The 12,774-nt window shown below is 35.8% G+C and overlaps 1 protein-coding gene across 49 annotated transcripts in view; it reads left to right on the forward strand.

The window, feature by feature from the left end:
* LOC132132939 (calcium/calmodulin-dependent protein kinase type II subunit beta-like) overlaps window positions 1-7,954 on the forward strand; it is a 63,917-nt gene extending 55,963 nt beyond the window's left edge. For 12 of the 49 annotated variants that reach the window (XM_059545515.1, XM_059545517.1, XM_059545516.1 and 9 more), the window contains 8 exons: window positions 158-202; window positions 1,762-1,810; window positions 2,560-2,640; window positions 3,601-3,720; window positions 5,826-5,901; window positions 6,119-6,213; window positions 6,329-6,563; window positions 7,341-7,954. In XM_059545515.1, coding sequence (XP_059401498.1) covers window positions 158-202; window positions 1,762-1,810; window positions 2,560-2,640; window positions 3,601-3,720; window positions 5,826-5,901; window positions 6,119-6,213; window positions 6,329-6,561 — 699 coding nt within the window. In that variant the 3' untranslated portion in view covers window positions 6,562-6,563; window positions 7,341-7,954. The remainder of the gene's footprint in view (window positions 1-157; window positions 203-1,761; window positions 1,811-2,559; window positions 2,641-3,600; window positions 3,721-5,825; window positions 5,902-6,118; window positions 6,214-6,328; window positions 6,564-7,340) is intronic. The other 37 variants (XM_059545547.1, XM_059545549.1, XM_059545565.1 and 34 more) reach the window with 5 other exon arrangements.
* Window positions 7,955-12,774: the final 4,820 nt, after the last annotated feature.

Consider the following 12,774-nt stretch of genomic DNA (forward strand, 5'->3'; position numbering starts at 1 on the left):
CTCTCTCTCGCTGCGACTGCTCTCTATCCATCTCTCGTCTTTTCTGCTAACTCTTGTTTTATTCTTGCCATCTATCACCTCCATCTCATTTTGCTCCTGTTTTTTCCTCTCTATCTTGCTGTCTTCTCCTCTTCCTCTTCTCTCTCTTTCTCTTTAGGAGCCTCAGACCACTGTTATCCATAACCCAGTGGATGGGATCAAGGTACATCCTTCTGCACCTCCCTCCGCATCCTCTTCTCTTTCATCCTTCACTTTACTCTCCTCCTCTCTGTGTCTCTGTCATCTGCTGCCAGTCTCTTGATTCTGTTGTGCGAGCGAGGATGTTGTTTTGGGATTGTGAGTGAGCGTGAAGTCACATTAGGATGGGAAAGTGTGTGAAGTTTGGTACAGTGTTCAGTGTTAATTGTTTCAGGGAGGACAATGACACAGTGCTCTTTTGACCCTTGTTAGTCAGTACACACATGCAGAAATAAGTTGAATTTCAACACAAGAGCATTTTACTTCAGTAATATGACATATTTGCAAAATTAAACCGTTAAGTCAACAAGAAAAAAAAAATTGCACTACTTTTGAAAGGTTTTGGGTTGGTAAGAGTTTTTATGTTTTTTTAAAAAAAGTATCATGCTTAATAAAGCTGTGGTAAAAATATAAAAACACACACTAAAAAATACAGTAAAAATAGTATAATGAAATATTTTTACAATTTAAAATAACTTTTTTCTATTTTTAATATTTTTTAAAATAGAATTTATTTCTGTAATGCGCAGCTGAATTTTTAGCATCATTACTCCAGTCTTCAGTGTCACATGATCTTCAGAAATCATTCTGATATGCTGATTTGCTTATTATTGTCAATGTTGAAAACAGTTGCAATGCATAATATTTTTGTGGAATCTGTGACACTTTTTTTTTTCTTCCTGACCTCAAACTTTTAAACAGTAGTGTAAACTAGAACTTTTATGCATTCAGCTAGTAGTCAAGGCAATGCTTCTCATTTTTAATTTAGTTTAACTTGATGTACCAAAATATCACTCACTAAAACTGAAAAAAGCCTGTTAAATTTTAGAAACACTACTAAATTACTAAAACTTTAACTGAAATTAAGACATTTTTAAACATATATTTCATACTGTTATTTATTTTTGCATTATTAAAGACCACTGTTTGAAATCATCCAATCTGACTTTCTCACTTTTACCAAAAATGTTTCCTATCCTGCCTCCATAATGCTCCTCTCCCTCTCTGGCCGCCCGTCCCCATATGCATGGCCACAGCTGGCTGATGTCTGACAGTCCGTTTGTCTGCGGCTCAGACCCTCGAGGTGCCTGTGGTGGGCTGATAACTCGCCCACGGGAACCTGTAGAGAGAAATACGAGCAGACGGGGGCTCAGTCATTTGCCTTTGTAATACTTCAAAAGCAAAATGCGAGCTATTAAGTGCATCTGTGTGTGTGTGTGTGGGGGTGGTTACATGCATATGCAGAGGGGAGGGTGCAAACCTTCTCGTACTGTCAGGATTGATCTAGAGCCCACGAGTGTCTACACTACTGTTGGAAGTGTCAGTCACTAGAAGTGGAATATGTATGACTTCATTTGTGGCGATGATTATCCAATCTGTCTCAGTGATAGAACTGGTCGTGCTTTATTGGAGTTAGTCGCTGTTTGTTGAATAAATGTGTTTTTGGTGTGTGTGTGTGTGTGTGTGTGTGTGTGTTAGTGAAGGTGTGAGGTCAGACAATGATTGCTTTTGTCTGTCTTGCAGGAATCTTCAGACAGCAGCAACACCACCATTGAAGATGAAGACATCAAAGGTGAGCGGCTTCTGTTTTTGTTGCAATTTTTTATTCATTTATTTTTTAACTATGATCTGTGGTGATTTTACCAAGGACTTTCCAGTTCTGAAGACATCACCAAAAGCCCTATAAGGACACTTTTCACAATCCTGTCAATTTCTGATGGATAAAATCAAGTGCATTTTTCTTCTTCAACATACTGTCACTCAGAAATACAGTATTGCTCAAAAGTTTAATTGCAGTTAGATTAAAAAAAATTAATTGTTTATTTAGCAAGGCGGCATTAAATTGATCTATCAGTTTTTGAAGCCTAAACTATACATGTACAAAAAAATCTAAAGCATTTCATTGTACTGAAATGTAATTAGTGTGTGCTACTGTTGTGACATTGTTGTGGCATTTTGACTTATTTTGTAAGGTTCGTAAGAAGTGTTGGCTTAATTCTGCGCTCTTCTGGGACGCGTGTTTCAGGACACCTTCAGTGTATTTTTATCTGTAGGAGCACTAGAAATGTAAGAGAAGTGGGCTCTGCCTGTGTGTGTTTTATTCACACGGTTAAATGTAGGTTCAACTTGCTCTTTTTTGACTGTGTGGAAGTGTCGTGCTCTAAAGTGACAGAAGTGGGCGGGATGATTTCCCGTCCTTCCATGTAAATCTCTCAGCCTCAATAATAGGTTAAATACTGTGCCATGGTCCATCTTTGCATGTCCTCCTTTCTCAGTCTCATCTTTCCAGTCTCTTCCCATCTTTTCCTTCCCACTCGATAGGGAAAAGCCTAAATAGCAGTTCAGTTAAAGCCCCCTCTGAAGTCAGCCAGTCACCTCCGGGCTCCGTCCCTGCCATCTTCTGTAAGTCTGGTCTGCACTCGTTTGGTTTGGCCTGGCTGGTTTTACACAGCATTGTTTAGCCCTAAATCAATAAATAAAATAACCAGCTTCCCTTGAGTTGCACTTTTCTTGAGGAAACTTGTAGATGTGAAAATATGGGTTGATTTGGCTACTCTCCGATATTTAGAATTTGGACTGCAATACCTATATCAAACGTGAGCTGTCAATATTACTTACTGGATAGTTCACCCCAAAATGAAAATTCAGTCATTTTCTGAATGGCATTCCAAACCATTATGATTTTCTGTCTTCTGTGGAAGATGAAGGATATTTTGAAGAATGTGGGTAACCATTAAATATTTTTGGTTCAGATTTACTTTTTGTACTGGGTTAAATTCCCTATTTGCTTGCCTTTATTTATATTTACTTGTGTTGTATCGTGTATGCTTATGTGAATCTCATAAAATAACACTGGGATATGAGAAATTAACCTTTTTTTGTATGGGGCAAAGGAAGATATTTTGAAGAATGCTGGTGACCACACAGTTTTGGTTCATTTTCTGAACAAAAAATACAGTGGAAGTCAAAGTGAACCGAAACAGCAGAAAAAAAAAATTGAATCCGAGAATGACATGAAGGTGTGTAAATGATGACAGAATTTTTACTTTTGGGTGAACTTGCTCTTGAACCACTAATACGTGTGGATAAAGAACCGAAGTATTCCTTTAACTGAGAAGTCAATTAAAGTGCAGTGAAAGCATGGTTTTCCTGAAGCCTAGCAGGAAAGGGTTTTAGCTAATAAAAAAAAAGACCTTCAATAAACCCTACTTTCTCTTACTGATTAACTCTCTGCTGTTGTTGCATGTGCTGGTCACCTAGGGCAGTTAATGGAATGGCATGCACACATCACTTTGAGATGCATAAGTCATCTTGCACACATCATCAGACATCATTACCCCCCTCACCCTCATGTGTAAACAGCCACCAAGCTGACCGACATCCTGGGCTGCGCCCGTAAGGGCTCGGGACCCCCGGCAGTGCCTGATAGTGAAGCATCTGCCCACTCCACACAATCCCCTCCACAGACCCCCATCATGCAGAGTGAGTATAGCGCCCCCTGCAGACCTAAGCACAGACCCTCATGCACTGGGGCTGTGAATGTTTTTGGCTAGCACATTCTGTAATGTTATTGTTTTTGTCATTAAAGTAACTCATTTTTGAAAATGATTTATTAATTTCAGTCATTTATTTATTAATAATAATATTAATGATCCATTTTAATTAACTGAGTTATTAATTTTAATAACTATTAATAACAGTATATTTTAATTATTAACTTAATACTAAAGTATCTAAGTAACTTTATTAAATAATGACTTAAAATAATTTGTTAATGTTTTTGTGGTAAGTTTGTAAAAATTGTTCATGTTAATAATTAATAATATATTAATGATATGTTTTAATTTAATTCAAATTTGTAAAAGTTTTTTTGTATTTATTTTAAAATGTTAAAGTTAACTTAATTTAACAATACTGATATTTAGAATATATTTTAATTGATTTTATAACTAATTTAATATTTTATTTTTTTAATTTAATGTTAATCATTCAGTTTATTCAATTAAACTATTAATTTGCTAATTATTAATTAACAAATTACATTTATTCACTTACTTAGCTAACGCTTTTATCCAAAGCGACTTACAATTGCCACATATGTCAGAGGTTGCACACCTCTGGAGCAACTAGGGGTTAAGTGTCTTGCTCAGCGACACATTGGTGTCTCACAGTGGATTCGAACCCGGGTCTCTCACACCAAAGACATGTGTCTTATCCACTGCGCTAGCACCACCCCATTATTAGCTATTAATTTATTCATGTTATATTAAATTCAATCAAGTATTTACATTTAAGTAATTACAAGTGGGACGTTTATCAAAGCTGAAGCCATAGTCAGAGACTTTAGATCAGACCTGAGGTGTCAGATTGACAAGGAGAAACCGAAGGACGTGTCGGGGCCACTAAGCTCCTCTAAAGTGGAGCAGGAAGCTGTGAAGGGAGGGAGAGAGAGAGGGAGGGAGGAAACGAGAAGTAAGGAAACTGGAGATGTTGATTAGATGAAGGCAAAGTGTTTTTGGGAGTCTGTGCTTGTGTGAGCGTGCAAACTTCATCAGAAGAGAGATCAGTCAGGGTATTGAGGAGGAATGAATGAGAGTCTAGACTTAAGATCATGACTGAGAAACTAGGTAAGTCCACAGCAGATCTGGTGTGTGTTAAACCTCTCTCAGCCTCTCAGGTCTGGAGTCCGGAGGACGTGACCTTTCTGACCTCTGCCTGTGTTTCAGAGCGTTAACTCTTGGTTAAGGTTGAAATTTGTCTGTTCGTGTCATGTACAACAAACAGGAACAGTTAGCTGTGGCTTTATCAGTTTATAGTTTAAAAAAATCCGTGGATGTACAATTTTCTTTCTTTCTGTGTTGATGTATTTCCTGTAGAGACAGGAAGTTGGGGTGGAACATGCACTTGTACTAAAAAGTTTATGGTAAGGAATTGTTTTTAAGAAATTCATCCTTTTATCCAGGAAGGATGCTGAATCCTGAAAAAATAATTGTATCATGTTTCCACAAATATATGAAGCAGCACAAAATTTTTCAACATTGATATAAATGAGCAGCAAATCAGTATATTAGAATGATTTCTGAAGGGTCATGTGACACTGAAGACTGGAGTAATGATGCTGAAAATTCATCTTTGATCAAAGGGATAAATTGCTTTTTTTAAATGCATTAAAATAGAAAACAGTTATTTTAAATTGTAATATTTCAAAATATTACAGTTTTACTGTATTTTTGAACAAATAAATGCAGCATAAGAGATTTATTTTAGCTAACACAACACACAAAGACTATTAGTTATGGTAGTTATGGTTATTTTATTTTTTATTTCTTTTTGTTTTTGTTTATTTTTAGGACCATTTTAAGCCACTATGAGACACAATGGTTACATTCTGATTTTATGTGGTATTTATTTTATGTTTTTTATTTTATGGGGTACATATGTCTCTTAACATAAAGATTACAATATTCCAATACCTTTTTTTTATCATTTTTTTTTGTGAAAAAAGAAGAAAAACGTTTTAACTAATGTGGGACTACTTGGCATAAACTGTATGTGTGTATTCACCTGTGTCATGTTTTCTCTTACAGCACGCAAACAGGAAATCATTAAGATCACGGAGCAGCTGATAGAAGCCATCAATAATGGGGACTTTGACGCCTATGCGTATGTTACCTTATGCTTTCTTGCAAACACAAACCACTTTGGCCCTAAACACACTATATTGTACAGATACAAGAACTAGTGTAAATTGTCTTCTTCTACAGTCAGTTCTATTCTCATGGCAGAGAAACAGTTTAGTTAGAGTAAGATGAAAATAGTTAATTGTCAATGTTTATAGCAGCTACCTGAATAGTAATACACAATGGGATAACTGTAACAGGAAAATCTGTGACCCTGGACTGACATCCTTTGAACCCGAGGCTTTGGGGAACCTGGTTGAAGGAATGGACTTCCATAGATTCTACTTTGAGAACTGTAAGTGTGTTGATGCAGAAAGACTACCATGGTTTAAATGTGTCTTATAAATCACAGGAAGTATCAGTAGCACCATGCACAGGATCTTTCTCCATGTGTTTGTGTTTCTCCTCAGTGCTTTCTAAGAACAGCAAGCCCATCCACACCACCATCCTGAACCCTCACGTGCACCTGATCGGAGAAGACGCTGCCTGCATCGCCTACATCCGCCTCACTCAGTTTGTGGATGGGCAGGGCCTGCCACGCAGCAGCCAGTCGGAGGAGACCCGCGTGTGGCACCGTCGGGACTCCAAATGGCAGAACGTTCATTTCCACTGCTCCGGTGCACCGGCTGCCCCTCTCCAGTGAAGGTGACACTTTGGATTTGTCCATTTTCTGCACCTTCTGGCTTTTGTTTTCAAACTAGAGCTTTTGGTGTGGATTCAAATCTGTTTTACAGTGGAGTTTTGGTTTTTGTCAAAATGCATTCTGGGTAATTATAGTTAACTGAAATGAAAACCATAAAAACATTTTCGTTATCTGAAATAAAATACACATTAACTGAAATAAAATATTAAAAACAAACTTATTTTATCTCTGCTTATTGTCATGGCAACATTTCTCATTTTCATTTAGGTTAACTTGATGTACTAAAATAACTAAAACTTAAATAAATAAAAAAACATTACATTTTGTAGACATAAAAGAAACTTTAACTAAAATTAAAATAAAACCGAAAATATAAAATAAAAATTAATTCAAAATATTAATAAAAACCATAATACTATTTCAGTTAAGAAAGTCTCTCAAAAACATAAAAAATACTGTCCTCAAACTAAGTTTTGAACAATATTATAATTGTATACAATTTAAAGTTTTATTTAATTTTATACAATTTAAAATGTATATAATTTTACACAACAAATTCCTTGTTTAAGGTAATTTATATACATTAAAATAAATAATTTTAATAAATTCATATTAATTATATTAGAATTGTTAATAGAATCAATACAAATTAATTAAAAACAAAAAAAAAGATATTTCAATAGTTATTTAAGGGGTTTTTAAAATATATATTTATGTATTTTTAGAACACTCACTCCAGTGTGAGCTGATTAAACAGCATTTCTGTTTTTGTATTTCAGAGTGGCCCTTCAACAGATACATTAGGTGCGAGTGACAAGGAGGACTGATAGAATGGCTCCAAACCCTCCAGCCTTCCAACGCTGGACACAGCCGTCCTCTCCTGCATGCAAACCCACAGTTATCTGTCCACCTGCTGGGCATCCAGAACCCCCCTCACCTCCGACTCCACCCAGCACGCTACCGAACGTCTTTATGCCAAGACTAACTCCCAACACAAGAGCAGCACTGCATATATTAATCATCGAGAGCAATTATAGACTTCAGATTTCCTTCTAGAGTTATAATAACCCGCACGATTGCCTTTGCGCTCGTCTTCACTGGCCTTATGCCCCCTGTGCCCAGGTACTCCCAAATACAGTAGATCATGTTTGTAATAAAAATATCATCATTATTATTATTACTGTATTTATTGTTATTGTTACTACTATTGATTATATATGATTATTACTTCCGTCAGGATTCTAAGTATTGCTGTTGTTCTTGAGATTGTATATTTGATGGTAAAATTATTGATGTTTTGTTTTGTTTTAAAACACTTTTTTTTTAAAAGCATGGATTTTAAGTATTTTTTTGGTGTTCAAATAATCTGAAGTCAATATAGAAGCAGCAGCACACACATGTTTTTAAGATTCAAAATTCAGAGCCAGTGTTCTCACGAATATGGTGGCGAGCGGTTTTTCTGTCACCGTGATCAGTGTTCATATCATCAGGTCACCAATCAGATCTCTTGGAGGCAGCTGACATCATCACATCATTGAGATTCACCTCGTATATCTGCAGGTTGCCAAGTTGAATTCCTTCAAAAGGAGCTGTCTGTCTCTTAATCAGAGCATAATCTGTATCTGTATTGGCTCTTGATGACCAGCAGCTGATGTGTCCTTCTTATTGACAGTCAATGCTGATCTGGTTTTATTTGAGTTTTGGTGGTCTGTGAGACTAGGAATGTCTGCTGAAGCTTGTCTTCTTTTTCTCAAGGAATCTAGTAGGATGTTTCGAGAGAGTACAGCATGTTGTTTTTAAGGGCCTTTATTGTAAAGCAGCAGGAAATTTACAGCTGTTCGCAGGTGTTTATTTAAAAAGCCATTCTGGATCCCACGGTGATCATAAACCTATGAATTTTAACATGTCACAGGAACATTGTGATTCACCTCGACTCGAGCACCTACAGTTATCATTCTTTGTTTTTTTTTGTTCTGTACATGCAGGAACTTTTTATATATAATTTATGTGGTGTAATTATGGCAGTATTGGTCATAGTTTTTTTTTTTTTTTAAGCTTGTACGTGTGTGGTTTTACAATTCAATGACACTGATATCCTGAATGTGAAAGCATAGTCACTATATTAAAGTGTTGAAAGCCATAACACACAGTGTGTGAATTTTTGGTGGATCTGTATGGATGTTTTTGTTAGTGTTGTGTTTCTGTCTATCAGAACCGGAAGACAGTGTTATGTGGATTGACTAGGGGGCTTCCTGACAACTGGTACTGTTCTTTTTTGACGTCCTGTCAAAAGATTTCTGAAGTCACACAACCTTTGTTGAGGCTACTCGTTGTGTTTTATGTTGCTTTTAAAGGAATACATCACCCAAAATGAAGATTTCCTGAAAATGTACTCACCCTCAGGTCATCCAAGATGTAGATGAGTTTCTTCACTCGAACAGATTTGGAGAAATGTAACATTACAGCAATTGCTCACCAATTGATCCTCTGCAGTGAATGGGTGCCGTCAGAATGAGAGTCCAAACAGCTAATAAAAACATCACAATAATCCACAAGTCATCCATGTTGATGGACTAAAGTGGTGTGGATTATTGTGATGTTGTTGGACTCTCATTCTGGTGGCACCCATTCACTGCAGAGCCTCTATTAATGAGCAAGTGATGTAAAGCCAATCTTTTCTAAATCTGTTTTGATGAAGAAACTCATCTACATCTTGGAAGGCCTGAGCAAGAGACCGTTTCAACAAAATGTAATATATAGGTGAACTATTCCTTTAATTTCAATCTGAAATGTGACTTGTATTTTTGTAGTTCACTTTAATGAGTTTCAAACAGTTTGTAAATAATGGCAAATACAACATCCGCCGTAAACAGCAGTCCGCATGTCGACAAACCGGTGTTTTTCCTTTCTTATGTGTGTTTAGAATTGCAGACAATAATTGAAAATTAAACCGCTCAACATATAGATATCTTGTAAAAACTACCGCTGCGTAGTGTTAACTTATCTTAACGGTGAAAGCTATTTGCATGAACTTCACCTTCACAATAATACATTTTGGTGTTTTTTTTTTTTTGTTTCATTCTGTTTATTTTATACTGAATGCTGGTTATTCTATTTTTAAGTTTTGTAAGTGCATATAACTATTTTTGTCTAATGATGATGATGATGACTATCATGGTAAAACAGCTATTCTGATTGTATGGCATGCTTTTGTATAGCATTTGTTGTTGTTTGAGCAGTGTTGGTTGAATCCACTAAAAATGTGAAATAATGAACAATGTGTTTATTAGTGTGGGTCAATCGCAGTGTTTGCCGATGTCACACTAGGTCACATTATGCATGTTTTATTACCGAATGGATCGTGCTTTGGCTGCCAGTCTACAAAAGGGACCTCGAATTATGTCTGTGTTCAATGCCATTTAATCAACAACCTTCAGTGTGCTTCGCTCAAATGCTGTCTTATCCTTTAGGGGGCGCTCTTTACCACACTGTTCTAGTTTAAAATGCTTAATTTTATGATTTCCAAGAATTTACTCACTTTTCTGCTTATACACAGAAACACATCTCAATGCACTAACAAATTGTGTTAATGAAACGTAAATGTTTTTTTTTAGATAATAACCACCAAAAGACTGACCTTGAAACAGTTGAAGTGATGAGTGATATTGTTTGATCAGGCCACTAATGGGAAGCTGGTGTGTGTCTGAGTGTCTTTAAGTGTGTTACACATATGTGAAGGAGTGAATCAGTGTTGTGTTCTCTAGTGTTGACGCGTTGCTGCTCTTACAAAATCACACCAATTACTATTTGTAGTATTCACATTTTTTCCCATTGTCTTTTCTAATCTTTTGCTTAAATCTGACAACATTTCTCTGAACATTAGCCTTCCAACTTTGCAAGTTTTTTTTTTTGTATATAATCTAAAACGAGATGAAGTGGATTTTATTCAGTTCTGAAAAAAAAATATTATTTGGAAATTTGTTTATTCTCATTCTTCTTATTGATATTCATATCTGTTCTTCCAATGTGCTCTCCCTCTTTTTCTCTCTATAGGAAATATATTAAGATGTTATAAGTATTATCAATAAAAAGACTGTCAAAACCCATGGTGTGGTTTTTATATCTGCTGTATACTAAACAAAAAGCTCTTCTGATGATGTGGAGATGTTGCTTACAAATGTTGGGGGTTTATTTGAATGACCAGCTGCCTCTGAAAGCTGATGAGATATGAGAAAGCAGCATGTGAATTTATTTCACAGCTGTGAGTAGTGCAGAGTCACTAAAAATGGTTTGTGTGCAGTGAAAACTGGTGTAAATTCATATTGCAGACAGTTCTTTGCACAGTACTGTTATATTAGTATATACACAAAGGCATATACTAAATATAAGGAAAAAATTATTTTTAAGAGTTTAAAGGTAAAAAAAAACAAATCTGTCCTGATCCATTATTTTACATGAAGTCTTCCAGAAACTGAAATATTAATCTTTAATTTGTCTGTATTTGTGTGTTTCTTTTAGGAACAAAACTGCAGAATAAGACCTTTTCTAAGTAGGCTACTGTGGTGGTTACACGGTACAGTAATTACTGTGTTTCTTTAATATGTACTATGCTAATTATATAATTTATTTATAAAATGTACTTTGGTTCGCAAAGAGCCAGCTCCTTAAATATGTTTGGTATTTTCCTAATAAAAATAAATATTTGGGTAATGTATTGCTCCTTGCATCAGTGGAGAGGCTAGCATGGGCCCACCCAATGAGAAGTTGGTAATTTTACAAATGTATAACAAATGTTTTACAAATGTAGCCTAATTTACTAAACGATGATAATAATAAACGTCTTATTTCACTATAACTTTATATATTTCTTTTAAAAATATTAAACTTGATTTTTCATTGTCAATTACAAGCAGATTCTTTATTTTTCCTCTTCCTATGCTCTTGTCAAAAGGATGATTATTTTTATCTTATTTTTAAGGACATAATAGAAAATAGGCTACGCGCGTTTGTGGAGTTGAATTTGAAAATAGCGAAATTAATATAAATTAGATAAATTATTTAAAAAGTATATATTGAACATCCCAATTGCAAAACATAGCATAGCACTGAATCCGAACCGTCTAACTTACAAATTAAGATTTAAAGATAGGAAGCTTCTGGCCTCACCCATGCTTTACATTACAAAACTTGCATGGAAAAAGTTAATGCTGCTCCTCGTGTTGTGAGGCTGACGTCATGCGCGGCGCGCTCATGACACGAAGACGCTGTTCGCGCTGCCTAGAAATCCATAGAAATGAGCCGCCACGAGACTCATCCGCTCCTGATACCTCACTCTTTATTTCGCTTTAATTTTTTTTTATGTTTCATGACATTAAACTGCACTCCACAGAATCTCTCGCTCTAAGAGTAAGTATTCGAATCGCTTTTTATCTGCTTTCGCCGCGTTTTTGATGTTTTAATGCTTCTGTCAGTGAGGCGTTAGGGAGTCACTTCTGCGTCTGTCAGCAACCCTAAAGAGAAAACTCTATAATTAGACACATTTAATAGTTTGTTTGTTGTTCGAGATGTATAATATATATTCTATTCTCTTACATTGAGACAATGGCAATTTAAACAGACGTTTAATGGTTTTATCGAGAGTTTCGTATTTGCTGGTGTTAGCTGAAGCTAGTCGGTGTGGACCGTTACGTTACTCAAGAGACCTGAGCTGCTGCTAAGAGATTATTATAACTCTTATTATAACTTATTTTTGGCTCTTTTGGTATATGTTTCTTATTTCCAAGAAGAGCCATTTTCTATGCACAGATAATTTTTTCTTGTCAGGCAGACTTTTCACCCACTGTTGAAATGTTTAATGTCATAATCATGCTCGACGAGGTTTTGGTATCCAGTGATTAGGTCTACACATTACAGGTTCAGTAACCCTGATGTATAGTGTTTGAACTTCATACTGAAGAAATGCCAGCTGTTTTCATTTACTAGAGTGTTTCAGGGTTCAAAAATGTTGTTGTCTTTCTCATAAATTAAAGGGTAACACATGTGCAACTGTCTCATGTTTGGGAAGAATCCTTAGCAAGACTAATGAGCAAAACAGACCTGTAGGGCAGGCACAAAAAAATGCTGTTCATTTCTAAACATTTACTGTTGACGCAGTGTCATTTTATTCATCTTATTTACTGACATTCTGGCGTTTCTTTCAGTTTCCTGGTACTT

This window comes from Carassius carassius, chromosome 49, assembly GCF_963082965.1.
Source record: "Carassius carassius chromosome 49, fCarCar2.1, whole genome shotgun sequence".
In the NCBI taxonomy this organism is placed as follows: domain Eukaryota; kingdom Metazoa; phylum Chordata; class Actinopteri; order Cypriniformes; family Cyprinidae; genus Carassius; species Carassius carassius.